Source organism: Coenobita brevimanus, chromosome 72, assembly GCF_032717465.1.
Source record: "Coenobita brevimanus isolate Jiangsu-jjx chromosome 72, ASM3271746v2, whole genome shotgun sequence".
Taxonomy (NCBI): Eukaryota; Metazoa; Arthropoda; class Malacostraca; order Decapoda; family Coenobitidae; genus Coenobita; species Coenobita brevimanus.
Genome location: NC_137025.1, coordinates 8,304,085 through 8,330,440, shown reverse-complemented (window position 1 = coordinate 8,330,440; position 26,356 = coordinate 8,304,085). Strand labels below are relative to the sequence as shown.

The 26,356-nt window shown below is 41.8% G+C and overlaps 1 protein-coding gene across 1 annotated transcript in view; it reads right to left on the bottom strand.

Annotated features, from left to right (window-relative positions):
* Window positions 1–26,356, bottom strand: part of LOC145407011 (uncharacterized) — a 186,090-nt gene that overhangs the window by 60,730 nt on the left and 99,004 nt on the right. Inside the window, exons 9-10 of the mRNA XM_080278025.1 lie at window positions 18,784–18,885; window positions 2,035–2,163 (exon numbers count right to left, since the gene is read on the bottom strand). Of these exons, the coding sequence (XP_080134151.1) occupies window positions 2,035–2,163; window positions 18,784–18,885 (231 nt within the window). The remainder of the gene's footprint in view (window positions 1–2,034; window positions 2,164–18,783; window positions 18,886–26,356) is intronic.

Sequence of the window (26,356 nt, the reverse complement as noted above, 5' to 3'; positions counted from 1 at the left end):
TTATAAACTGCCTTTAGGCTTAGTTTAGCATGTTTTAAGACTATTTGGGCATTTAGGTGTGCTATAAACTTGTTTTTGGACTCATTTGGGTGGCCTTTCGACTTGGTTCGGGGGGAAACCCAAGGGTCAAAAATGCATCCCTATACTTTACATGTTAAACCTACCCCAATATATGATATTCTGCCTAGCAATGGGTTGTTACTTAACCAACTGCATTGTTAAACCAGGGTATACCTTTACTACAGTATGAATAAGATGGAATCCCTAGTGTCTCATATGAAGATGGATGGCAAAAAGGAGACTTAACTGAATGATGGTATAGCAGAAATCATTATTATTTGGGGACACACAAGGAATGGTGATGCTGATAATGCCCTAAGCCTGAAGATCGATGAGTCACAACTTCATCCAGTATGCTCTGTTTGAAATCTGGGTGTACATTTCATTTCAAAACAACATTATAAAGAACATATTAATAAGGTTGTCAGAAGCTGTAACCTGTACATCAGAAACCTGTATACTATAAAACAGCTTCTACATGGACAGTACCTCTTAATGTTAGTCCATACAATGGTTTTGCCTAGAGATGATTACAGCAACATGTTATGGATTGGTCTTCCAAATTATCTACAGTACTATAGAAAGTGGTGGTAGGTGGGGGCGCTCACCATCCACTCACTTGATGTAGTTCTGCTCTCGGGTGACTGTCCTTTCCTGCCTTCCTCTTCTGTCTTTCTTTCCTTCTTTCTTTCCTCTTCCTACTGTCTATGGGTGACTCTAAACTGAGTGACAAGACAAATGGTTCCCTGTACACCAGGAAACCATTTACTACGCCAGGTGGTAACCATTTAACCAAATTATGGCACCTGGTGGTCTGGTGGGTAGTTAAGGCATTCCAATCGGATTGAGCCGGTTCAGGTTTATATCTAAGGGGTGGTTGGGGTTTACTGCTCACGAAATACCATTCAGGGATGAGCGAGGCTGGTCACTCTCATCTTAAATGTCATGACAAACTTGCCTAGCCCTGAGCTTCTATGCTCCTTAAGTGGCAACACTGGATTAGATGATGTATGGATGTATGTATATACTAAAGAAGGTTCAATCTGTGTTGAATGGGAGAGCAAGACTTATCTTTGACCTTTCCCCAAGAACCCCAACTACCTTATCTCCAGTTTAGTTAAACTGGCTGCCAGTAAAGGCTAGAACTGAATTCAAATTGTCTCTCATTACTTTCAAGGTTCTTAAGTTTGGTGAACCAAAGTACCTTACTGAACTGTTTAAACTTTTGCCGGGGCACCCACATTTAATGTTATGAAGTGAAGACAATCCCTTGCATCTGGATGGGCCTAGTGCTGTTCACTAGTCATCTTTCTCTGATCAATCTTTTTCCTATACTGCCCCTTGGTTATATAATAAACTGTTGTTACCCATGAGGCAATTGACTTCTGCTGAATCTTTTAAGGGGCAGCTCAATGGATTTCTCTTTTCAAGGAGCTAGGTCTGGAAAGGAGGTGTTGTGATGGATGATTATAGGGTTTAAACTGCAGCCACTTCTGCTGACTAAGCTTGTATATGAATGATAACTGTTTTAAACTGTAAGTGTTACAAGTGTCGAACACTACTGAACTCCTTATTGGATTGGCACCTTTGAAAAACAAAAGACCAGATAATAATAATTATTATTATTATATGATTATGGATGGTATTATTTTTATTAACACATTCCACTGCTATGGCTGGAAGGGAACTGTCAGTGAACATTTATTGGAGATACTGTAGTAAAGTAAATGATGGCTGTACATGAAGGTTGGTAAAACAAATGCATACAACAGTGGCCAAGCTGCAAGGTAACATTAAATATTTTCCCACAGTACTTCTGTTTAATATAAATACTGTACAATAAACTTTTTACCAAAGTAGAATGGTTGTATTTTGTCTGATATTATCCTGTAACAGTAGGTAGCTATTCTTCTAACTAATGGTATGCACGCAATCAATGCATGTCCCCTCACCCTGGTCTGGTACTGTACTCACAATGTGTTCAACAGTCTTGGCATGCTCCCGGATGTAACCAAACACCTCACACTGGCACTTGCGGCACCGCATGATGGGGCCCTTCAGTCCCCGTCGCTGGTTCTTCAAAATTCTACGTTGAGCTGCCAGCTGACAAGCAGGAGGAATGAGAAAGCAAGTAAAAATTAATATCCAGTCCCATATCACCCCTTATAAGGCATTAGGATTAAGCTGCCTGTCCAATTCATTCAAGGATACGGTAAGTAATTAACCAACATCCCTATAAATATTACAAGATAAAAAAACACCAGCTTCCTCTTAGGGATTGGAACCAGTACAAAGAATACCCCACTGTCACCTCTGACCACTAGACCACCACGTATCTTTCAGCAGTCTCTTCATTATCTACATATTTACATATACATATATATATATATATATATATATATATATATACAGTAAACTCTCAATTATCCATCATCACAATATCGGGTCCAACGCAACATCTGGTGCTGTTTGCCCGGCTCTAGTAAAGCAAGATCCAGCATCGAAACAGCAAACAATCAGCAATACTATACATTTTTTGGCAGAAATGTGTATCATCTGGCTCAAACACAGGACCCAATCAGCCCGCAGGCAGACCCCACAGCACAGCAACACACACCAGCCAATTACAATGCAATGTGAAGCAGCCCAACCAGATGTGCCAAGCCAACCATCACCCTCCCCCCATGCCTCTCCCGTTGCTGTAGTGCTGTGAAATGTGCCCTAGTTCTGCGTGATGGTTGAGTTTGTGGGTTTTGTGGCAGTGCCAACACTAGATGAGTATGATAACCATTATATTATGTATTCTATTACCATACTGTATGTAAACTCATGTGCACTAATTTCCGCTCATGTGTGTCCCCTTCCTACCTCTGCATACCCAGGGAACAGGGGAGGGGGGTGGACATAACAAGCTCCACCCATCTCTACCCCAGCTCCCATCTCTCCCATATACCCCTACCCCCCAACCCTCCTGCATACAACTATCCCCCCCCAACTTCAATTCTTAACTGGTAGTTACATCTCACACTGACTTCATATTAAAAATTCTTGGTCAAACTACTGTTACACAAACATACAACACTAGGACATGTAAAAATACATAAGATAACTATCAACATCCTGCAGCAAGAAATTAATGCATTCCAAGTATAAGATTGAGACAGTGAAAGTGGCTGTGATTGTAGTATATGCACCATGTAATGACAGGAGTGAGAGAAAGACAGGTTTTGCAATGAGCTGGGTGAAGCAGTGGGAGAAATGCCCGAAGCTATAAAGTGATCGTAATGGGCGACATGAATGGAAGAGTAGGCACTGGTTCTGAGGATGACATAATGGGTTGTAATGGAGTAACAGGAGAAAATGATAATGGGAAGCAACTGAAGGATATGTGTCAGGAAAGGAGATTGTGCATTTGTAACTCTTATTTCAAACAAAAAGATGCACATAAATATACATGGTATAGAGAGAATGGGGATCGTGTTGAAAGGTGCCTGATTGATTACGCGCTCGTAGAGAGCTCGATGCTGGGAATGGTTGCTGATACGAGGGCTGTGAGAGGATGATGTGGAGGTCTATCATAACATATGGCTGTGGTATGCAAGCTCAAGCTGAGAGGAGTGAGGTGGACCAGGAGAGAGAGGAGCAGTCAGGGAGAAAGACTGAAAGTCGAGAAGCTGAGGATCAAAGAAATGGCAGTTGAATACAAGACAAAAGTAGGGGAGGAGTTAGAATCAGTGAACTGGCATGAAATGGATCTGGACAGCCCATGGAATGCACATAGGGACTGCTTAGTTAGGAATGCTAAAGCAGTGTGTGGTGTGGCAAAAGTAACAACAAAGAAGAAAGGTATGGTATGGTGGGATGAAGAGGTTAAGAGAGCAGTGGAGAAAAAGAGGAAAAAAAGGCTAGAGTGGTTACAGGACAAGGGTTCAACTGAAATGAGAGCTCAATGTATTGAGAGCAAAAAGCACGTAAAGAGATTAGTGAAGATGAAAAAGAAGGCGGTAAACGATGATCTACGAAGAAAAATGATTGCAAATTACTTTGAAAATAGGAAATTATTCTGGAAAGAGGTGAGGAAATGTAGAAGCAGCAGCGGAAAGCTAAAGAATCAATGAAGAGAAAAAAGAAGAAGGTAAAAGATGTTCTAGGAAGAAAAATGAATGGAAATTACTCTGAAAATAGGAAGTTATTCTAGAAAGAGGTGTGGGAATGTAGAAGTGACAGTGGAAAGAAATGTGAAAGTGTGAAGGATGTAAGTGGATTATTAACCCATAGGGATGAAGTAAAGACCAGATGGAAAGAATACTTTGAAAGCCTGATGAATGGGAATAGAGAGAGCACAGTGGCTGTAGACATGATTGGTTTCGGGGGTATGCAGAGAAGGAATGCAGTGCCAGGAAACGAGACACTCGCACAGGTGAAGAATGCTATGTAATGGCTGAAAAATGGGAAAGCAGCTAGGGTTGATGAGGTGTATGCAGAGATGATTAAGGCTACTGGAGAGAATGGAATGAAGTGCTTGTTGGAGATACGTAAAAAGGCATGGATGAGTGAAACTGCCACCAGAGTGGAAAATGGCTGTGATTGTACCCCTGTACAAAAATAAAAGTGAGCAAACCGAGTGCAAGAATTATCATGGCATAAGTTTATTCAGTGTGGTAGGGAAGGCATATGGAAGAATCATTACAGAGAAAGTAAGACAGATATCTGAAGTCACAGTGAGTGATGACCAAGACGGCTTTACGAGTGGTAAAGGATGTGTGGATCAAACATTTCCGATAAGACACATAGTGGAGAAGGCTTGTGAGAAGGAACATAATGTGATCATAGCATTCATGGATCTGGAAAAGACACCAGAAAAAGTAGATGGAGAAGGATTGCGGAAGGTTTTGCACATATGTGGTGTAGATAGTAAGATGCAAGGTGCCGTCAAGAGTTTTTATAATGGGAGTGAAGCATGTGTATGGGTAATTGGGCATTAAGTGAATGGTTCACTATCGGTGTGGGTGTGCGACAAGGTTATGCGATATCCCCCTGGTTGTTCAATATATATATATATATATATATATGGATGGGATGATGACACAAGTAAAAAAAACGAGTAATGGAGAAAGGAATGGTGCTGATAATGAATGGTTATGGATGGAATATCTCTAATTTGTTGTATGCTGATGTTGAAGTACTATTTACAAATACTGCACAAGAACTTGGTAGAGTAGTGCACAGTTTTGCTAATGTCTATGAGCATCATGCCTTGAGAGTAAATGTAGAAAAGAATAAAGTGACAGTTACTGAGAGAGAAGGTGAATTGCACTGTGATGTTACCGTGAAAGGAGAGAGACTGGAATTTGTGAGAGAGTTCAAATACCTGGGTACAGTGATAGAGAAGAAAATGTGCAAAAGAAGTGAAAAGTACAGTGACACAAGGAGAGAAAGTAGCTGGTGCTATGGAGGTCTTGATACCAAACAGAGGCTTGAATGTTTCAGCTGCACGAGGCTTACATGAAGAAGTGTTAGTGCCAACTTTAACATATGGATCTGAGACTATCATGCAGCATGAAAATGAAAAGCCGAAAGTAAGAGCAAAGGAGATGGGACTGCTGACGAATGAATGTGGAGTACAGAGAGTAGATAGGATACAAAATGTGATTCATCAAAGATGTGGAAAAGAGGTACAATATAGGGTAGTGGATGTTGAAGCATCCCTAATGAGAGGGCAGAGTCTGGAAACTCCCTGTACCATTGTTTGCCAATGAAACTGTATTGTTAAGTAAAGATAAAAGGGAACTGCAAGACTTGGTGGATGAGTTTACGAGAGTCTGTAAGAAATGGAATCTAAAGGTGAATGTAGGGAAGAATAAAGTCATGGTCTTTGAAAGAAATGAAGCCACTGAATGTACAGTGAGGTTGGATGACAAGGAAATGAAAAATCTGAGTGCATTTAAGTAGTTGGGTAGTGTGATGAGTAAGGATGGAAGTTTAGAGGGTGAAGTGCTTGAAATGGTACATCATCATCCAGACCTCCTTTCCCACCTTAGGGCAGGGTAAGTAGTAGCAATGTCCAGACAGCCCAAATCTGCCCAATCTAATGAGCCTCACTTCCATTCACTCATCATTCAAACCCCCGGAAACCTGGCCCTATCGGATACGCCAAAAACATTCACCACGTTCTGTAGCTTCACATAAACGTATCGGAGAGTCAATCATGACGCTGCCACATTAAAAGGGGTGCCAGATCCCTGACTGTGCACTTCTCCTCACAACATTCATCCAGCCAGCTTGATATCTTGTCAGTTACCTAGCCCCACCGACTTCCAAACCTCTCTTCCTCACACACTCATCCACCATACCTTTCCACCTTCTCCTTGGTCTACCTCGCCTCTTGCCTCTTTCAGATTCGCTCAGATTTACCTTTTTCACCACTCTTATTGTTATCCATTCTCTCCACATGACCATACCATCTCAGTACACTCTCTTCGATTCTGGTGTCCACCAACTTCTTCACTCCACATCTTTCATAAATCACATTATTTCGTATCCTACATCCTCTGCACTCCATACATTCCTCAGCAGTCCCATCTCCACTGCCCTTACTCTTGACTTTTCATTCTCATGCCACACGATACTACCACATCCATATGTTAAAGTTGGCACTAACACTCCTTCATGTAAGCCTCATGCGGCTACAACACTCAAGCCTCTGTTTTTTATCAAGACCTTCATTGCACCAGCTACATTTTTTCTGTGTGTCAATGTACTTTCCACTTCTTTTGCACATTTTCCTCTCTCTCCTATCACTGTACCCAGGTATTTGAACTCCCTCACCAATTCCAGTCTCTCTCCATTCACTGTAACATCGCACTGGGAGTCACCTGCTCTCAATAACCATCATTTTACTCTTTTCTACATTTACTCTCAAGGCACGATGCTCACAGACATCAGCAAAACTCTAAGCTTGCCTACCAAGTTCTTATCTGGTATTTGAAAATAGTACTGAATCATCAGCATTCAACAAGTTTGAGATATTCCATCCATCACCATTCATTACCAATGCCATCCCCCTCTCCATTCCTCGTGTTTTTACATCTCTCAGTACCCCATCCATATATATATATACTGAACAACAATGGGGACATCACACAACCTTGTCGCACGCCCACACTGATCGTGAACATTCACCTAGATGCCCATTTACTCTTACACATGCCTCACTACCATTAACAAAACTCTTGATGGCACCTAGCAGCTTACCATCTACAACATACATGAGCAAAACCTTCCACAATCTTTCTCTGTCTACTTTGTTGTATGCTTTTTCCAGATCCATCAATGCCATAAACACCTTCTAGCCTTTCTCACAAGCCTTCTCTACTATCTGTCTCTGCAAATATTTGATCCACACATCCTCTGTCACCCCTAAAGCCACCCTGTTCATCACTCACCAGGACTTCTATCTCTCTTACCTTCTCTATAATAACTCGTCCATATACCTTCCCTACAACACTCAATAAACTTATGCCACGATTATCCTTGGACTCACTTCACTCACCATTATTTCTGTGCAGGGGTACAATCACAGCCTTTTTCCACTCTGCTGGCACAGTTTCACCGATCCATCCCTTCTTACATATCTCCAACAAGCGCTTCATTCCTCTCTCTCCACTAAATTTAATCATCTCTGCATACAGCTCATCAACCCCAGAAGCTTTCCCATTAATCAGCTGCTTCACAGCATTCTTCTCCTGTGCGAGTGTCACATTTCCTGGCACTGCCAAAACCAATCATGTTTACAGCAGCTCTGCTGTCTCTATTCCCATTCATCAGGCTTTCAAAATATTCTTTCCATCTGGTCCTTACTTCATCCCCATGGGTTAATAATCTACCACTTACATCCTACACACTTCCACATTTCTTTCTGCTGTCACTTCAACATTTCTGCACCTCTTTCCAGAACAACTTCTTATTTTCAGAGTAATTTGCATTCATTTTTCTTTGTAGATCATCATTTACCTCCTCCTTTTTCCTCTTCACTAGTCTCTTTATGTGCTTCTTGTTCTCATTATGTTCAATTCTTATTTCAATTGAACTCCTATCCTGTAACCACTAGCCACTTCTTCCTCTTTTCCTCCACTCCTATCTTAACCTCTTCATCCCACCATGCCGTACCTTTCTGCTTTGTTGTTACTCTTGACACACCATACACTACTTTAGCATTCCGAACTAAGCAACCCATATATGCATTCCACAGGTTGTCCAGATCCATTCATTCCCATTCACTGATTCTAACTCCTCCCCTACAGTACTTTGGTCCCATATTCATCTGCCATTTCTTTGATCCTCAGCTTCTCGACTTTGTCTTTCTCCCTGACTGCTCCTCTCTCTCCTGGTCCACCTCACTCCTCTCAGCTTGATCCTGCATAACACAATCATATGATATGACAGGCCTCCAGATCGTCCTCTTGCGGCCCTCACATCAGCAACCATTCCCATCATCGGCCTTTCAGCGAACACATAATCAATCAGGCTCCTTTCAACACGATCCCTGTTCCCTTTATATCATGTACTGTATACAGTAGGCTCGCACAGTGCGCGACATCACAGTGCGCAAATCGCACAGTGCGCAAGTGACTAAAATTCATAACCAAAAACCCTGAATGCGCGAGTGTACCTCACAAAACACGAGGTAGAGGCAAGGAATGGCTTAAAAACGCCATTTTCCATCAGTACGCGACCCTCACCCCCACACAACGCGCCAATAGTGACCTAGAGGCTTGTGGGGAAGGTGCTCAAGAGGAGTCTACAGTAAGATCTCGCCAATAACAACTTCGACTATAACGTTTTCGGCAATAACAGTAAGTTAGAACAGATACCCAGTTTCTATAATAATGTACGTCCATAACAAAGTGAGGAATGAAACAAACAAGCAAGAAGAGATGAAGGAAATTGCCGAGAATGTGAGCAGTAGCGAGGAGGAGAGGGAGGATCCTCCTTTCACCACCTCCCGACTCGCCCGCCGCCATCCCCTCCTCCTCCACTCCCCCACCTGACTCACCAGCTGCCTCCCCCTCCACCTCCACAGCCCCACCTGCTTCACCTGGCATACCTGCAACCCCCACCATAATGACTGTTGCTGCATTCTGGAAGAAATGTAACATTCGACAGGCCGTAAATGTCTCATCAAAGCCTGGAATAATACAACATTGGCAAACATTAAACAAGCATGGTGTGGCCGTGGTGGCGGCGGGGGCACTGTAAGTGCATTGCCACGCCTCAGAATCCCTGTTGTTTAAGACCATCAGGCCTGTTGTCTACTGTTGGTAAGGTGACTGCCCATATTTTTATTACTGTAGCTATATCTATAGTACAATGTCAGAAAAATTTGACCTGTATTATGTCTCTAAGGGCAAAAAAATGTCCAGGTATTAGGGGGTACCGCCCATATGTAATTTTTCCCATAAGATTATGTATTCTCAGTAAGCGAATTCACACTGCGCGAGGTTGTGGACCGCCCAATCTCTTGCGCACTGTGCGAGCCTACTGTATTTATGTGCATCCTTGTGTCCGAAATACGAGTTAAAAATACACAATCTCCTATCCTGACGCATATTCTTCAGTGGCTTCTTATTATCATTTTCTCCTGTTACTCCATTACAACCCATTATGTCATCCTCAGGACCAGTGCCTACTCTTCCATTCATATAGTCCATTACGATCACTATAGCTCAACACTTATAAACGAAAGAAAATACACAAAACCTGAAAACACACTTAGAAATACCGTGTAGAACTTTGGTAAAGAAAAAAATTAAGAAAACTGCAGATTCCCCAGTACCCTGTATGAACAGTACAGTTATAATGTAAAATATACTATATAATGCTTTTAAATAAGACTATTTAGGGTTGCTTTTTATGTCTCAAGTGTTATACTATATAGTGCAGCATCATTCTACAACACCCATTATGTGATAAGTTGCTACAACAATAATTAAAAAGTTATAACCTGTTTCAGTACAACGTTAAAAAATTCATCGCAATTTCGCTACAACGATATTTTAGACGGCAGCCTCCGAGAATCTCTTGCAGACGTAGTGACACGCAAGCCAAAATGGCTGCCCAGTGCTTACATTTGCTGTGATCCTTGTCTTTTGTTGTTTGAGTATGAGAGGCCACTGAAACACCACTGCTATTGCCAGATAACAGTGCTGCTTAACAAATAGTGGTGTGCAATATTACATGGAAAGTGATACTTTTTTGTGTGTGAAATACTGAAATTTGTGACTTGGAAACTGTGTCAATCTTACATAACTGTGATCTCCCTTCTGGGCCTCTACTCTACCATGAAAGGCCACTGAAACACTATTGTTATAACCTAGTAAGTGTTCAAGTGCTTAACAAAAAAAGCAGTGTGCAGTATTAAGTGAATTGATAGTTTTTTGTGTGTGAAATACTGAAACTTGTGACTTGGCAATTGTGTCAACCTTATGTAACCATCATCTCCTTTTTGGGCCTCTACTCTTGCATGAAAGGCCACAGAAACACTTGTTATCACCAAATAACTGTACAAATGCTTAACAAATACAGTACAGTAGTGCAGTGTGCAATATTTGATGAAGTGATCCATTTTTGTATGTGAAATACCGAAACTTGTGACTTGGAAATCATGTCAACCTTATGTAACCATCATCCCCTTTTAGGCCTCTACACAGCTGACTGAGTCAAGATGCCCACCCAGTGTTTACACTGGTTATGATCGCTGCCTTTCATTTTATTTTGTGCATGAAAGGCCACTGACACACCATTTCTATTACCAAATAACAGTGAAATACATAGTGCAGTGTGTGATATTAAAAGTGATACTGTATCTTTTTTGTGGAGAGGTTGTCCAGGTCCTTCAACTGTCCCACACCCTGCGAGGCAGAGGACCCTTACTGACGATTCATGCCCACATAGGACAAACTTCAGATGGGTGGGAGAGGTTTTTTTTTTAGGTCATTTTAAGCTTCACAGCCAAGGTCACCCTCCCAAACCCCGTCGAACTCATGTTATATCGACCTTGTTAGGCAAAAATTTGTTATGCAACAGACCTTCACTTGATGCAACCCTATCACATAACAAGGCTTCACTGCACAACATAGGATTTTTGTTGGGGTTATACCCCCCAACAGGGGCTGGGAGGAGGTAGTGCGTCATCATCTGAAAATCCGTAACATCCGACATGGCCCTGGCTGAATTACGATGGATAATCAGATTACTGTAATACAATGAAGAGGTGCAGCCAGCATGCACATTTACCATAAGAAGATATTTTACAATTTTCTACAGGAGCTACAGGCACTAAGAACACTTTGTTATTTATTAAAAGAGACAAAATGAGATGCATAGATGGAAATGAGTAGAGCCAAAAGTATGCAACTACAGTAGTTACATACAGTATGTGACACCAAGGAGACATATTGGTGTTGCCAGCACGCATATTTAGGTAAACATTTTATAAATTTGCCACAGAAGGAGCTACAAGCACTAAGAATTTTTATTATTTTCCACAGAAGGAGCTACAAGTGCTATGAATATTTATTTTAGACAGAAGGAGCTACAGGCAATACGAATAATTATTATTTTCGACAGAAGGAGCTATAAGAACTAACAATATCCTGTTATTCATTAAAAGTAAGTGAGATGCAAGATGCGTAGATGGAAATAAGAGCCAAGAGCACGTGGGTAGGTACATACAAAACACACAGGAGACAGACTGGCTTCCCCACCAGGCATATTTACGTAATCATTTTACCATTTGCCACATGAGCCACAAGCACTAAGAAAATTTTATTATTTACTGAGTGTTAGCTGTGTATATTCACTGCAATACAGTATTACAATAGCACTGATGGTCCGATGACAATGGTCACGTAAGATGTACACTATGCATGAAAGGAGAGAGACTAAGAGACTATCACCACAACGAGACATCTTGGCTCAAACATATGACTGTTGGCTTGCATGTCACCATGTGAAGGCATGGCAGCTTATTAGGTGGGATCATTCACACCATATGTGAAAGGATTCACAATCGCTAAGTGAGGAAGGGGTATAATACTTCATCATCATCATCATCCGGATCTCCTTTCCCACCCTAGGGCAGGGTGAGGAGTGGCAACAACCAAACATCCTAAGTCTGCCCAATCCAATGGGCCATGCTTCCATTCACTCATCATTCAAGCCCCTGCCATCCTGGCTCTATCTGATAAGCCAAAAACATTCACCACATTCTGAAGCTTCACATAAACATATCCAACCGAGTCAAGCCAGACGCTGTCATGTTAAAATGGGGTGCCAAATCCCTGATCAAGCACTTCTCACAACATTGATCCAGCCAGCTCAATCTCTTGCAGTCCCCTAGCCTCACCGACTTCCATACATCTCTTCCTCACACACTCATTCACCATATCCTTCCACCTTCTCCTTGGCCTACCTCCCCTCCTCCCTCCTTCAAATTCACTCACATATACCTTTTTCACCACTCTATTGTTACCAATTCTCTCCACATGACCATACCATCTCAGTACACACTCTTTGGTTCTTGTGTCCACAGACCTTCTCACTCCATATCTTTCACGAATCACGTTATTTAGTATCCTATCCAATCTCTGTACTCCATATACATTCCTCAGCAGTCCCATCTCCACTCCTCTCACTCGAAGACTTTTCATTTTCATGCCACACCATTGTCTCACATTCATACAATAAAGTTAGCACTAACACTCCTTCGTGCAAGCCTCATGCAGCTGCAACACTCAAGTCTCTGTTTCTCATCAAAGCTTTCATAGCACCAGTTGCTTTCCTTCCTTGTGTCACTCTACTTTCCACTTCTTTCACATTTTCCTCTCTTTTCTATCACCGTACCCAGGTATTTAAGCTCTCTCACCAGTTTCAGTCCCTTTCCACTAACTGTAATATCACACTGGAAGTCACCTTCTCGCTCGATTACCATCACTTTACTCGTTTCTACACATACTCTCAAGGCACGTCGCTCATAGACATTAGCAAAACTGTGCACTAGTCTACCAAGTTCTTGTGCAGTATCTGTAAGTACTACTTCATCATCAGGATTCCACAAATTAGGGATGTTCCATCCATCACCATTTATTACCAACACCATCCCTCTCTCCATTACTCGTGTTTTTATTTTTCTCATCACCCCAATCATATATATATATATATATATATATATATATTTTGAACAACCAGGGGGACATCACATAACTTTCTCGCATGCCCACACCGATCGTGAACCATTCACTTAGATGTTCATTTACCCTTACACATGCATCACTACCATCATAAAAACTCTTGACAGCACCTAGCAGCTTACCATCTACACCATATATGCACAAAACCTTCCACAATCCTTCTCTGTCTACTTAGTTGTATACTTTTTTCAGATCCATAAATGCTATAAACTTCTTACAGTCCTTCTCACAAGCCTTCTCCACTACATGTCTTACTGCAAATATTTGATACACACATCCTCTGCCACTCCTAAAGCCACACTGTTCATCACTCGCTATGACTTCTTATATCTCTCTTACATTATCATAATTCTTCCATATACCCTCCCTACCACACTCAATAAACTTATGCCATGGTAATTCATTTTGCTCACCTTTATTTTTGTACAGGGGTACAATCACAGACTTTTTCCACTCTGCTGGCAGTTTCACTCATCCATGCCTTCTTACATATCTCCAACAAGCACTTCATTCCACTCTCTCCACTACATTTTCTCTATACACCTCATCAACACCAGCTGCTTTCCCATTTTTCAGCTGCTTCACAGCTTTCTTCACATAGGCAAGTGTCACATTTCCTGACACTACATTCCTTCTCTGCACACCCCCAAAACCAATCATGTTTACGGTGGCTCCGGTCTCTCTATTCCCATTCATCAGGCTTTCAAAATATTCTTTCCATCTGGTCTTTACTTCACCCTCATGGGTTAATAATCTACCACTTACATCCCTCACACTTCCATATTTCTGCACCTCTTTCCAGACTAACTTCCCATTTTCTGAGTAATTTGCATTCATTTTTCTTCCTAGATCATCATTTACTCCATCTTTTTCCTCTTCAGCAGTCGCTTAGCGTGTTTCTTGCTCTCAATATATTCAGTTATTTCAACTGAACCCCTGTCCTGTAACCACTCCAGCCACTTCTTCCTCCACTGCTCTCTTAACCTCTTCATCCCACCATGCCATACCTTTCTTCTTTGTTGATACTCTTGCCACACTACACACTGCTTTAGCATTCCCAAGAGTCGAGCACATTAAAAAAAAAAAAAAAAAAAAAAAAAAAAAAAAAAAAACTACTACGCAACCCCTATATACATTCTACAAGTTGTCCAGATCCATTTCATTCCAATTCACTGATTCTAACTCCTCCCCTACTTTGGTCCTGTATTTATGTGTCATTTCTTTGATCCTAAGCATCTCGACTTTCAGTCTTTCTCCCTGACTGCTCCTTGCCCTCCTGATCCACCTCACTCCTCTCAACTTGATCTTGCATATCACAATCATGTTATATGACAGACCTCCACATCGTCCTCTCAAGGCCCTCATATCAGCAAACATTCCCAGCGCCGACCTCTCTACAAGCGCACAATCAATCAGGCTCCTTTCAACACGATCCCTGTTCCCTCTATACCATGTATACAGTGCTTGTCAGAAGTATCGAGCGCCCTGCGTCCCTCCTACGAAACAAACCTTTCAACACTGAAAAAACATATAAATAATGCATTTTATTTACCTGTAGTGCTTCGTAGGGTATCCTTTACGCTTCTTCACGGACCTGAGACGTCTTGGAAGTGACAGGGCGAGGCTCCTGAGGTGCTGGAGGGGTATTTTGTCCCAGGAGTCATGAATGGCGGCTTCCAGCTTAGGCAGAGAGCTCACGTCCTTCCCTTGGAGACTCTTCTTTACGAGGTACCAGAGGTTTTCAATCGGGTTGAGGTCTGGGCTATTTCCTGGCCAGTCTTTCATGAATGATACCTCGCAGTCATGAAGCCAATTGGTGACCGATTTGGCCTTGTGAGCAGGTGCACCGTCCTGCTGAAACACTTGTGCACCTGTTAGCTCGAAGGAGTCTGGTAAATGACAACACAGAAGCTCCGGGTAAACATCCTGATTCACTCTAAGGTTCTTGGGAAGTACAACAAGCTTCCCCAAACCCTTCCCTGAGAAACAACCCCATACCATGAGTGAATCAGGATGTTTAACTGTGCTTTCTACATACGGTAGGTCAAGTGGGTCACTACCTTTGCGTCGGTACACACGTGCTCCTCTGTTACAGGTGTTTTTGCCTCATCAGACCACAACAATGACAACCATTGCTCCTCACCCCAGTTAAGATATTTGTTAGCAAAGGCAAGCCTGCGAAGTCGCTGTTTTTTTGTGAGAAGAGGCTTTCTCACAGGCCTGTGACTTGTGTAACCAAGTTCATGGACCCTACAAGACACTGTTCTCACAGACACCTCACCAAACACTTCCGGGTTGCTCTCCTTTATTTTCCTTGCACTCACACGAGGATTATACTCCACTGCACGTTTTAAAACATTAACAGACCTTGGGGAAGTTTTCCTAGGCATACCAGACCGCGGTTTCTTTGTGGGAACTTCACCACTGTTTTCCACTCGAAACCGCACGCACCACCGACGCACTGTCGATCGAGTCACATCAACCAATTCACTAATTTCCTTTGTCTGGTGGCCTGCCTCCTTTTAGAGCAATGATCTGGGATATTTCACTCGATAGTTCATGGGTAGGTGCCATAACAAAGTGGCGAAAGCCAAAACACTGCAGGACACTCGGTAAAAAAGGGCGCAAAAAGAGAGGGAGACGCTGCGGAGTTCCTCTCTCTCAGGCAGCCCATGGGCAACTGAGGCGGGAAAGAACCAGCACGTCAGAAGGCCCCAGGCTACCGTGACGTCATGCTAGCGCCGCAAACTTGTGGCTCAATTTTTACCACCAAAAATGGGTGATTCTTTTTTGGCCATAAGTATTGCGCACCCGGCGGCAGGCGCTCAATAATTTTGATGAGCACTGTATTTATGTGCATCTTTGTGTTTGAAATACGAGTTACGAATGACAACCTCCATTCCTGACGCAAATCCTTCAGTCACTTCCATCATCATTTTCTCCTGGTATTCCATTACAATGCATTGTCATCCTCAGGACCAGTGCCTACTCTTCCATTCACATCACCCATTACGATCACCTTATAGCTCCTGAGTATTTCTCCCACTGCTTCATCCAGCTCATCCCAAAACATGTCTTTCTCTCTCTCACTCCTGTCATCACGGTGCATACGCTATGATCACTGTCACTTTCGCCTTGTCAAACTTGAACTTGACATACATACATCTCGAGCTGACACATTTGTAATCTCTCATTTCACTCTGCCACACCTCATTCATTAACAAAGCAACTCATTCCTTGCATCTTCCTCACCCATTCATGCCTGATCTTACACATTTCACACCCTTCCACTCCTCCACTTCACATTCATTCATCTTTGTTTCACACAAAGCCGTCACGGCATATCTCGCACTCTTAACACATTCACCACTTCCATCCTCTTCCTCTCCTCATTCACACCTCCCACATTCCAAATGGCCATGTGAATCTATCCATTTGGTTGGGGCCCTGGGCAGGTATTGGGCCCTCTGTGGCTCTCCGAAACATCTGCCATGATTAAGTGATTTTAGATAGGTGAATCTGGGGGACATCGATCAGCGAAGTTAAGCAACGTTGGGTCTGGTTAGTACTTGGATGGGTGACTGCCTGGGAACACCAGATGCTGTTGGCATCCCTACGTCAAGTGGGGTTGGTGGAGGATTAGTGCCCCTCCCAGTAAAAACAATTAACTCTAAGCCCTTGGCCACCCTGTCTGGGATACATGGCGTCTGGCAATGAATGAATGAATCTGGGGGACAATTAACCCAGCCAAACACCCCGATTATATGATTACCACCCAGCGTAGTGAATAGTTTCCTGGGTACATCTGGCTTGTCACTCAGTGTAGAGACCATAAGGCATCCATTCATTGAGTGAGTGGATGATGGGCGCCCCCATCTATTTAATGATCGTATAAGTCAATGATTGCAAAGCAATTATCATATAGCAAGGTTGGATTGTACCTTAGTTGATCACTCTGCCTATAAATTCCAGACATTCCCATGCAATATATCCTGGCATACTTAAATCACCAAATCTTGATTTTTGTGGCTTTTTTCTACTTTAAAAATTTTTAAACATAAAAGAAGTTTCCGTTCGGGAAAAACAAAAATACTAAAAGTCCACAAATGACTATCTCCACCATGGAAAGGCCAATAAAAAAGCCAAGTATCTGTTCATGTGTTCAGTTTGAGATGCTTGGATACAATGCATTCAAGAAGGTAAGACACACATTGCTCAAGTGCTGAAGGAAAAGAAAAAAATTAATAAATAATCCTCCTTGTACTGTGTACTGCCCTGAAGCTATGCTACCATATTACAGAACACACTAGAAAACAAAAATTTTCTTCTAAAATGATTATTAAGAAGTGGGAATGGCAAAAGTGCACAGATAAGAGATTAAAAATGCACAGAAACAAGAGAGCATTCAGGATGGGAGGAAATTTGGAGACCTATACCCATTACTACAGTCCACACTTTAGTCACAGACTTGTAGCCAGTGGAATGTAGTAAAGGATATAAGTCTCCCAGTTTCCTCCCATCCTGAATGCTCTGTTGTTTCTGTGTTTCTCTCATCTCTTGTCAGTGCACTTTTGCCATTCCTACTTCTTAACAATGATTTTAGGAGAAAACTTTAGTTTTCTAATTTATGATCTTTTTGTAGAAGTATAATTATGCATAAAGCAAGTGTTAGATTTGGATTGCTACATGCACAGCATACTGAAAGACTAAAACAAGGATGCCTTCCCATGAAAACGTGAGTTTTGGTACATTCACTGACTGTAGGTGAGCTGTAGTTAACCAATATTGCGCAAAATGGCATACTTATAGGTGACCGTGATGCGGTTTTCAGGCCGTAAATTGCGAACTGTAGCCTGAATGCTTTTCTAAACATGAAAAGAAACATCTACACTTGGCAGGCAGCGTTTTGGTGTACAGTATGCACACGTAGGTCTTTATTTTGAAGCTATGACGGATGAAGAAGGAAAAAAGAAAAGAACAAAATCAATATTTTTGTGGTTCGATTTTGCAACTCCTACGACGATTAGCAAAACTTTGTGAGTAGTTTTCCACTTGATCTGTGAAGGTCTTTTAGTTCATAGGCTTAGAAGTGGGTTTTGCAAATGTTTTCACACTAATGCTCAGATACCCTACAGGGCAGGACGCCAGTTTGAACCAATGCCATTCCTACTTATGAAGTTCTACTGCACTCCATGAGAATGGCAGGATACTGACCTAAGCCCCAAGTAGTATTAAATGATACAAACTCTACCTGCCTCCTGGAGAATCAAACCAATGAAGTATGGGATATTCTTTTTTATTGAACTATTCTACCCCTAGTATAAGCCAGTGACATACCTTTTAAAGTTGTGAAATAAAGTAGCTCAGCCTCAGTCCTTACACTTCACAAGAGGTGATACGGGAATGTTCATTAGTGTTTGTTAAATACTGAATAAATAAAACTAGGCTACCAAACCACAAACCAAGTGCCCACCTTGGAGTCTGCCCTGAGGAAGCGTAGCACGGTGGCTCCCTTGGCATGGAAGGAATAACGGAGGCTCTCATGGCGCCGGCTCCCCATGTGACGAACATATGCCTGCAACACATCTCAAATAACACTCGACACCCATCATCATCACCATAATCAGTCATCACATAACTTACCATTCGTGCCACTGTTCCTGACGACCTCAGAATCATAACTATCTACATACTTCTCTATTTTATTAATGTACATATTCTCTGTCCAGCAAATCAGTCAATCTATTATCAAGTTCAAAATGAGGTGCCAAACACTCATCAAGTGCTTCTCCATACATAACTCACTTAACCAACTGGATTCCCTAGCCTCATCAATATCCATACCTCTCTTTCTTACACAAGCACTTAAAGTGTCCATTCACCTTCTTGTGGTTGATGGGTCTGCTCAATCAGCCTGACTGGGGAAGCACAACAATAACATCTTTCACCAATCACATTTTTGTCCTTGTCACTTTAAGTAAACCATTCACATGCCAAAGATCTTACTCCTGAGTTTTTGTTCTAATGCCATACTCTCACAGCAACATGTTGCTGTTGGGACTAACACACCTAATTCCCTTGCAACCTCTACACTCTGACCTCTGTTTAGTATTAAGGACTTTCATCACCACCCACCTTCCTTCCCTGTGCCACTCCACTTTCCACCACCTTTGTACAATTACCTTTATTACAGCACCAGGGTACTTAAACTCCCTCATCAGTTCATTCTCTCTCTCTCTCTCTCTCTCTCTCTCTCTCTCTCTCTCTCTCTCTCTCTCTCTCTCTTCACTAGTACATCACACTAAGGTTACTATCTCTCTCAAACATCAATCATTGTTAACATTAACATCCATCAATTTTCATACCATCATATATTCCCCACTTATAATGTGGGATGAAGCCAAGAACATCATCATCATTCCACCCCATATTTTCCACAAATAAAAATACAGAGGGTAGGATTCAAAAATTGGAAAAGACCAGTAATGGAGTCCATGGGATTAAAACTTCCATGTGTGCAGCAGGCAGTATAAGTTGTAAGGATTTTATTACATCATTTTAACATCCTTCAAGACCCTAGGGCATTTACCTCTGCCTATCAACAGTGGCTGACATCTGTGTGCCTGCTGCATTTCAGCATGCTAAGATGATTACTCTGTCCTTAGGTTGTCTGAATCCTGTGAGGCCTTCTTCGTCCTCTGTTGTTAGAGTTGTTCTAGGTGTACACTGCCAATACCTTGCAGTCTCACCTGCATTATAAACCAGCTCATGACTGAAATTGTGGTAGGTGGTGGCGACCACCATCCACTCACTTGATGTAGTGCTGCCTACTTCTTCCTTAGCCTTCATCATTCTTTTTCTGTGTCTGCCCTCCTCTCTTCCTATTTCTACCATTTTTCCTGTCACTTCTTATTGCTTTTCTTTCCTTTACAGGTGGCTTTACACTGAGTGACAAGCCAAATGGTTTCCTTTAAGCCAAGAAACCATTTACAACGCTGGGTGGTAACCATATAACCAAACCATGCGAGCTCCCTACATGTCAACAAGTGGGTTGGTGGAGGGTTAGTACCCCTCCCCGTAAAACAAATAACTCAAAGTCAAATGGCCACCCCTTGCGGGATTGTGGTGTTTGGCAATAGATAGATATATAGAAGACTGAAATGCTTGTCATCTAAAAACTTCTGAAATTAGCCACACACATGACAGCTCCACTGTGGTTTGCAGACCTTTTTCTCCACATACTTTATGCATGCAAATTCCATGATGCTTCTTGAACTTCTGAAGCCATCCTTCAGTATAACCATTCTTATGTTTCAATTCAAGTTCATTATGGAACAACCAAGCCTGGTGCATTATCATGCTGCCAGATAGGTCCACTCCATCACTCCGACACTGTCAAAACCATTCCATCACCACTCAATCATGCTCACTACTCGTACCATCTTTCACAGTTTTTCTAATATTCATTTGCTTCTTTGAATCATTGTCTGCACAGAATTTCAATATTTTTTCCCTTTGTTCCTTTATATCATAAACGGCTGACAAAGCAATACCATATGCACCACACAACTTCCAGACAGGAACACCACTGACCAGTTTTTCAACAGTTCTACCTTAACCTCTATTGATATAGACTGGTGTTTATGCCTAACACCACCAATGATGCTTGCAATTTTCTTAGAAGCCACAGCCAGAGATAATTATAAGTAAAATAAGCTAACAGTCAGACAAAAACAGAGATCATCATAAAGACATAGTGTAAGCAATCCAAGTGAGCATGTGCTACACTCAATGTTACTTTATCTATGGCTGTCTAGGACACTGGTTTGGCAGACACAGCAATATCAAGTGCCTGGCATAATTTTGTTCAGACTAATAGAGGTGCTGAACCATCTGCTGCCAGAAAATTGGTGGTGTACCTGAATTTTTATATGGAACTGGGTGCAAAATGTGAAAAGTGTGAATGTTGGAGAGAGGTTGAAAAGACCAGGGATGAGTTCATGGAGTGTGACCTCAGGATAAGAGACTGAAGAAGGGGCTGCCAGAGACTGAGCAGCATGGCAAGCCCCCACTAGGTGACCAAGGCCGACACATGCAAGCACGTTGGAGCCTTTATGAATGAAACACAGTGAAATACGGAACTCATTCCAGACTCTATACCCTGTTCAAGATACATGGCTGAATATTATGACAACCAGAAATAAAGTACTATGCCTACTGATCTTGAACTAAACTCAAGGACAAATGATCTCACTTTAATTAACACATCAAATAAAAGCAAGTGTGACCCAGACCCCAAGAGTGAAATGAAGCAATTGCTGGAGATATGTAAGATGGCATGGATGGGTGAAACTAAGCCAGCAGAGTAGCAATAGGTTGTGATTCTACCACTGTACAAAAATAAAGGTGAGTGAAGTGAGTGCAAGAATTACTGTGGCCTAAGTTTATTGAGTGCTGTAGGGAAGGTATATGGAAGAATTATACAGAAAGTAAGGGTGATGTCTGAAGGTCTTGTGAGCAACAAATAGGGTGGCTTCAGGAGTGGCAGAGGATGTGTGGATCAAATATTTGCAGTGAGAGAGATAGTGGAGAAGGCTTGTGAGAAGGACTATCAGGTGTTCATGGTATTTACGGATCTGGAAAAAGCATAAGACAAAGAAAACAGAGAAGTTTTGTGGAAGGTTTTGTGCATGTATGGTGTAGATGGTACACTGCTACGTTCTGCTAAAAGTTATTATGGTGGTAATGAGGCATGTGTAAAAGTAAATGGGCATCAAAGTTCACGATCAACGTGGGTGTGTTACAAGGTTGTGTGATGTCCACATGGTTGTTATACATATGGATGGGGTATCAGAGAAGTAAAGACACAAGTAATGGAGAAAGAAATGGCACTGGTAATGAATATCTCAAATCTGATGTATGCTGATGATGCAGTGCTACTTGCAAATACCAGACAAGAGCTTGGCAGACTAGTGCAGAGTTTTGATAATGTCTGTAAGCGCTGTGCCTTGAGGGTAATTGTAAAAAAGAGTAAAATGATGGTTATTGAGAGAGAAGGTGACTCCCAGTGTGATTTTTTTTTTTTTTTTTAATAACAGAACAGAGGAAGGAAAAACAAATGAATAAAAAAAATAAATACTGTGATCCATACACCAGATTACTAGTGTCCTCTGTTCATAAAATATCTGTAACAGTTAGACTCGAACAGCTGTAAGTTGAAGTTTGGAGGGAAACAACTCTGAGGAGGCGAGTTCCAAAGAGATGCAGCACGGGGAATGAAAGAATTCTGATAGGCAGAAGTTCTGTAATATGGCTGAGTGACATTCCAGTCATGAGCGCTACCAGATGCCCGTGTAGCACGAGGGAAGGCATGGAGAGGTGACACCATGGACGCAACTTCATCCGAGCATTTCAATAAAAATATTTGCAAAATAATGCAAGGGAGGCAACATTCCTTCTTACTTGTAAGGAAGGTAGTTTATTTGTAATGGCAGGATTATTAATAATTCTAACAGCCTTGTTTTGAATTTTGTCTAATTGTTTTAATGCAACCTCTCCACATCCATTCCACAAGGGTGAGCAATATTCAAGCTGAGAGCACACATGACTCTTATAAATTACAGCTAACTGCTCACAGTGAAGAAGTAACAGACTCTGTACATTAGTTCAAGTTTCTTTGAGGTGGTTTTAGCAAGTGATCTAACGAGAGGTCCAGCTGAGGGCACTGGTAAGTGAGACGCTGAGAATTTCAATACTTTTGGAGATGGGAACATTGGTAGTACTGAAGGTAATATACGAATCTGGCAATATCTGTCTATTAGTAAATTGTATATACAGTAGAACCTCTTTGGTCCGGACCCCGTTAATCCGGATTTCTGTTAATTCGGACAAAATTTAAAAATAATAAACTCCAAAAATATGTTGAAAATAATTCTAAAGTCATTTTCAGTATCGGTGCGGAAAGCGATCGTCACTTGTTTAGTCTAAGATCATGCTAGGTCGTAATATGGCCGTCTGTTTAAACACACACTAGCATTCATTCCATCATCTAGTTCACCGACCATTTATATTTTTACGCCGTATTTCAAAAGTTAATCCTCCTTACCATGCCCCCTAATGCAAGTGTAGCTTCTGCAATGAATAAAGGCGTTAAAAGGAAGAATGTAACACTAAGTATTGCAGGTAAAGTGAAAATACTGGATAAACTAGAGGCTGGTGTTCCTGAAGGAAAACTCATGAATGAGATTACCCTGATGGTCCGGACAATCTGCTAATTCGGACAACCCTTCCCCCCGTATAGTCTGAACTAGAGAGGTTCTACTGTATTTAGTTTTACTAGGATTAAATGAGACAAGGTTGTTTTGTTCCCATTCACTGATCGTAGATAGGTCTTGATTTATGGAGATGGCTGTACTGAGTTGAGAGGTAGAGATATCAGACTTTGTAAATGGGTGTCTGAGTGTGAATGAACTGTGTAGTGTTGAGTCATCTGCATATGAGTGGATGGAATTGTGGGTGATAGATAAGAGATCATTAATATGGACCAGGAACAGGGTTGGCGCCAGAACCGATCCCTGCGGCACGCCAGTGTTAACTGAGAGGAAATTGGAATATACATCATCTACTTTTACTCTTATTTTCCTGTCACTGAGATATGAGGAAATCAAAGGAACAAAAGACGTTAGTCCATTGCAAGGGAGTTTGGACAGCAGGGAACAGTGCCATACGCTATCGAAAGCTTTAGAAATATCAAGGGTTAATGCATGAGTTTCTCATTGCACGTCAGTTGATTGATGGATGGTATGAGTTAGGAGATTGAGTATGTAAATGGTGGATCTATCGTGGCAAAAACCATATTGTCTGTCACTAATTAAGTTGTTGGATTCAAGATGTTTAACAATGAGCTTATTAATTAAAGTTTCAAATACCTTACCAAGAGAAGATGTGACTGCTATTGGTCTGTAATCAGAGGGGTCAGAGGAACTTCCTTTCTCTGGAATTGGGTGGATATTGGCTTCTTTCCATGAATTTGGGAATGAAGAAGTACATATGCATAGTCTGAATAACTTAGCTAGAACAGAGGCAAGTTCAGGGGAACACTTTTTCAAAACAATTGGGGGAATTCCATCTGGGCCTGGAGCTCTGTTTGTAGGTAAATTGTCTAGGATGGATTTTACGTATCTTGCCTGTATTTTAAGTGGAACAATTTTGGGAGTGTCAAGTTCTGGTACTGGGACGTTCTGGCTGGCATCGTCTGTGGTAGAATTTCTGGCAAATGTACTGGCAAAAATATCTGCTTTCGCACGTGGGTCATATGTAAAGTTGCCATCTGAAGATTTTAGTGGGGGAATGGATGACGACTTGTTAAAGTTATTATTGACAGAATTAAGAGTTGACCAAAATATTCTATTGTCATTAGGGTTGTTAAGTAGTTTTGATGCTTGCTTTTGAAGAAAGTTAGATTTAGCTAGATTTATTACAGCTTTGCATGATTTCTAGCAATTTTAAATTGAGAGAGTGATTCAGATGTTTTTTATTTTAAGTAAGGGTTATATGCTAATGACTTCTGGGTTGTTGCTCTGGCACAGCTGCCATCAAACCATTTTGGAGAGTTTGATCTTTTAGTGAACTGTTGACATGGTATGAATAAATCCATACCAGCTAGTATTAAGTTGCAATAGTGGGACTGGATAAAACTGGGATCACTAAAGAAGAAAGACTGCCATGGAATGTCAGCAAGATAATTTCTAAATCCATCCCAGTTTGCCCTATCAAAGTGCCATCAGGTCATCCTGACAGGTTCAGAACGAGAAGGTGTGGGGGGCTTAACTAATGAGGCTGTCATGAGATTGTGGTCAGATGATCCAGGTGAATGGAGACTAGAATTGGTGAGAGTTCAAATACCTGGGTACAGTGATAGAAAAGAGAGGAACATGTGCAAAAGAAGTGGAAAGTAGAGTAGCATAATGATGGAAAGTAGCTGGTGATATGGAGGCCTTGATAAAAAACAGAGGCTTGGGTGTTGCAGCTGCATGAGGCTTATATGAGGGAGTGTTAGTACCCCCTGGGGGTAGGATTTTTTTTCAAGAATACTCCCCCAGTATCCCTGCTTGTTGTAAAAGGTGACTAAAAGAGTTGGCGGAGGGTTAGTGCCCCTCCCCGGAAAACAACTAACTAAAAAGACAAACAATAAGCCTCGGACAAGGACTGACCAAAAGATGATGACCAAGGACCGGACAAAGGACATGGTAATCGGAACGTGGAATATAAGGGGAGCGAATGATGAAGTGAAAGAGAGAGAGATTGTCCAGGCGCTTGAGGGTGCGAAAGTTGATGTATGCGGAATAACTGAAACGAGAGGAGAGAAGAAAGTGTGAGAAAATGGGAGTATGGATGGGGTATATGTGCAGAAGGTGAGAATGAGAGGGCAAAAGAAGGAGTATGTATAGTTGAGAGTAAAAGATGGAAGAAGAGCATAAGAGAGTATGGATCACTTTGGTCAAGGATTGTGTGGGTAAGATTGAAAGTTGGAATACAAATGTGGGCGATTGTGTGTGTGTATGCGCCAAAGCAAGATCATGCAAACAGAGTGAGAGAAGTGTTTTGGACAAATGTGGAAGTGTGCATGGAAAAGTTTGGAAGGAATGAGAGAGTGTTTTTGATCGGTGATATGAATGGTAAAGTAGAGAATGTGAAGATGGATGGAATAGTTGGTGCGTGGGATGTGCCTGCTGAGATAGATGAGAATGGCAGTGTGTTAGTGGACATTTGTGCTGGGAGGGGGTTGGTGATAGCCAATACCCTCTTCAGGCACAAAATGATCCACAGGTATACATAGCGCGTGATGAGAAGGGTGGGTGGTGAACTGAATGAAAGGAAGGCAATGATTGATTGTGTGTGTGTGGATGAAAGGATGCAAAAATGTGTAATGGATGCAAGAGCTTATAGAGGTTGGGGGAGTGGACTTTCTGACCACTACTTGGTGGTGGCCAGAATCAAGGTCCAATTAGGATGGAGAAATAGAAGAAGGGAAGGACGGGAAGAAG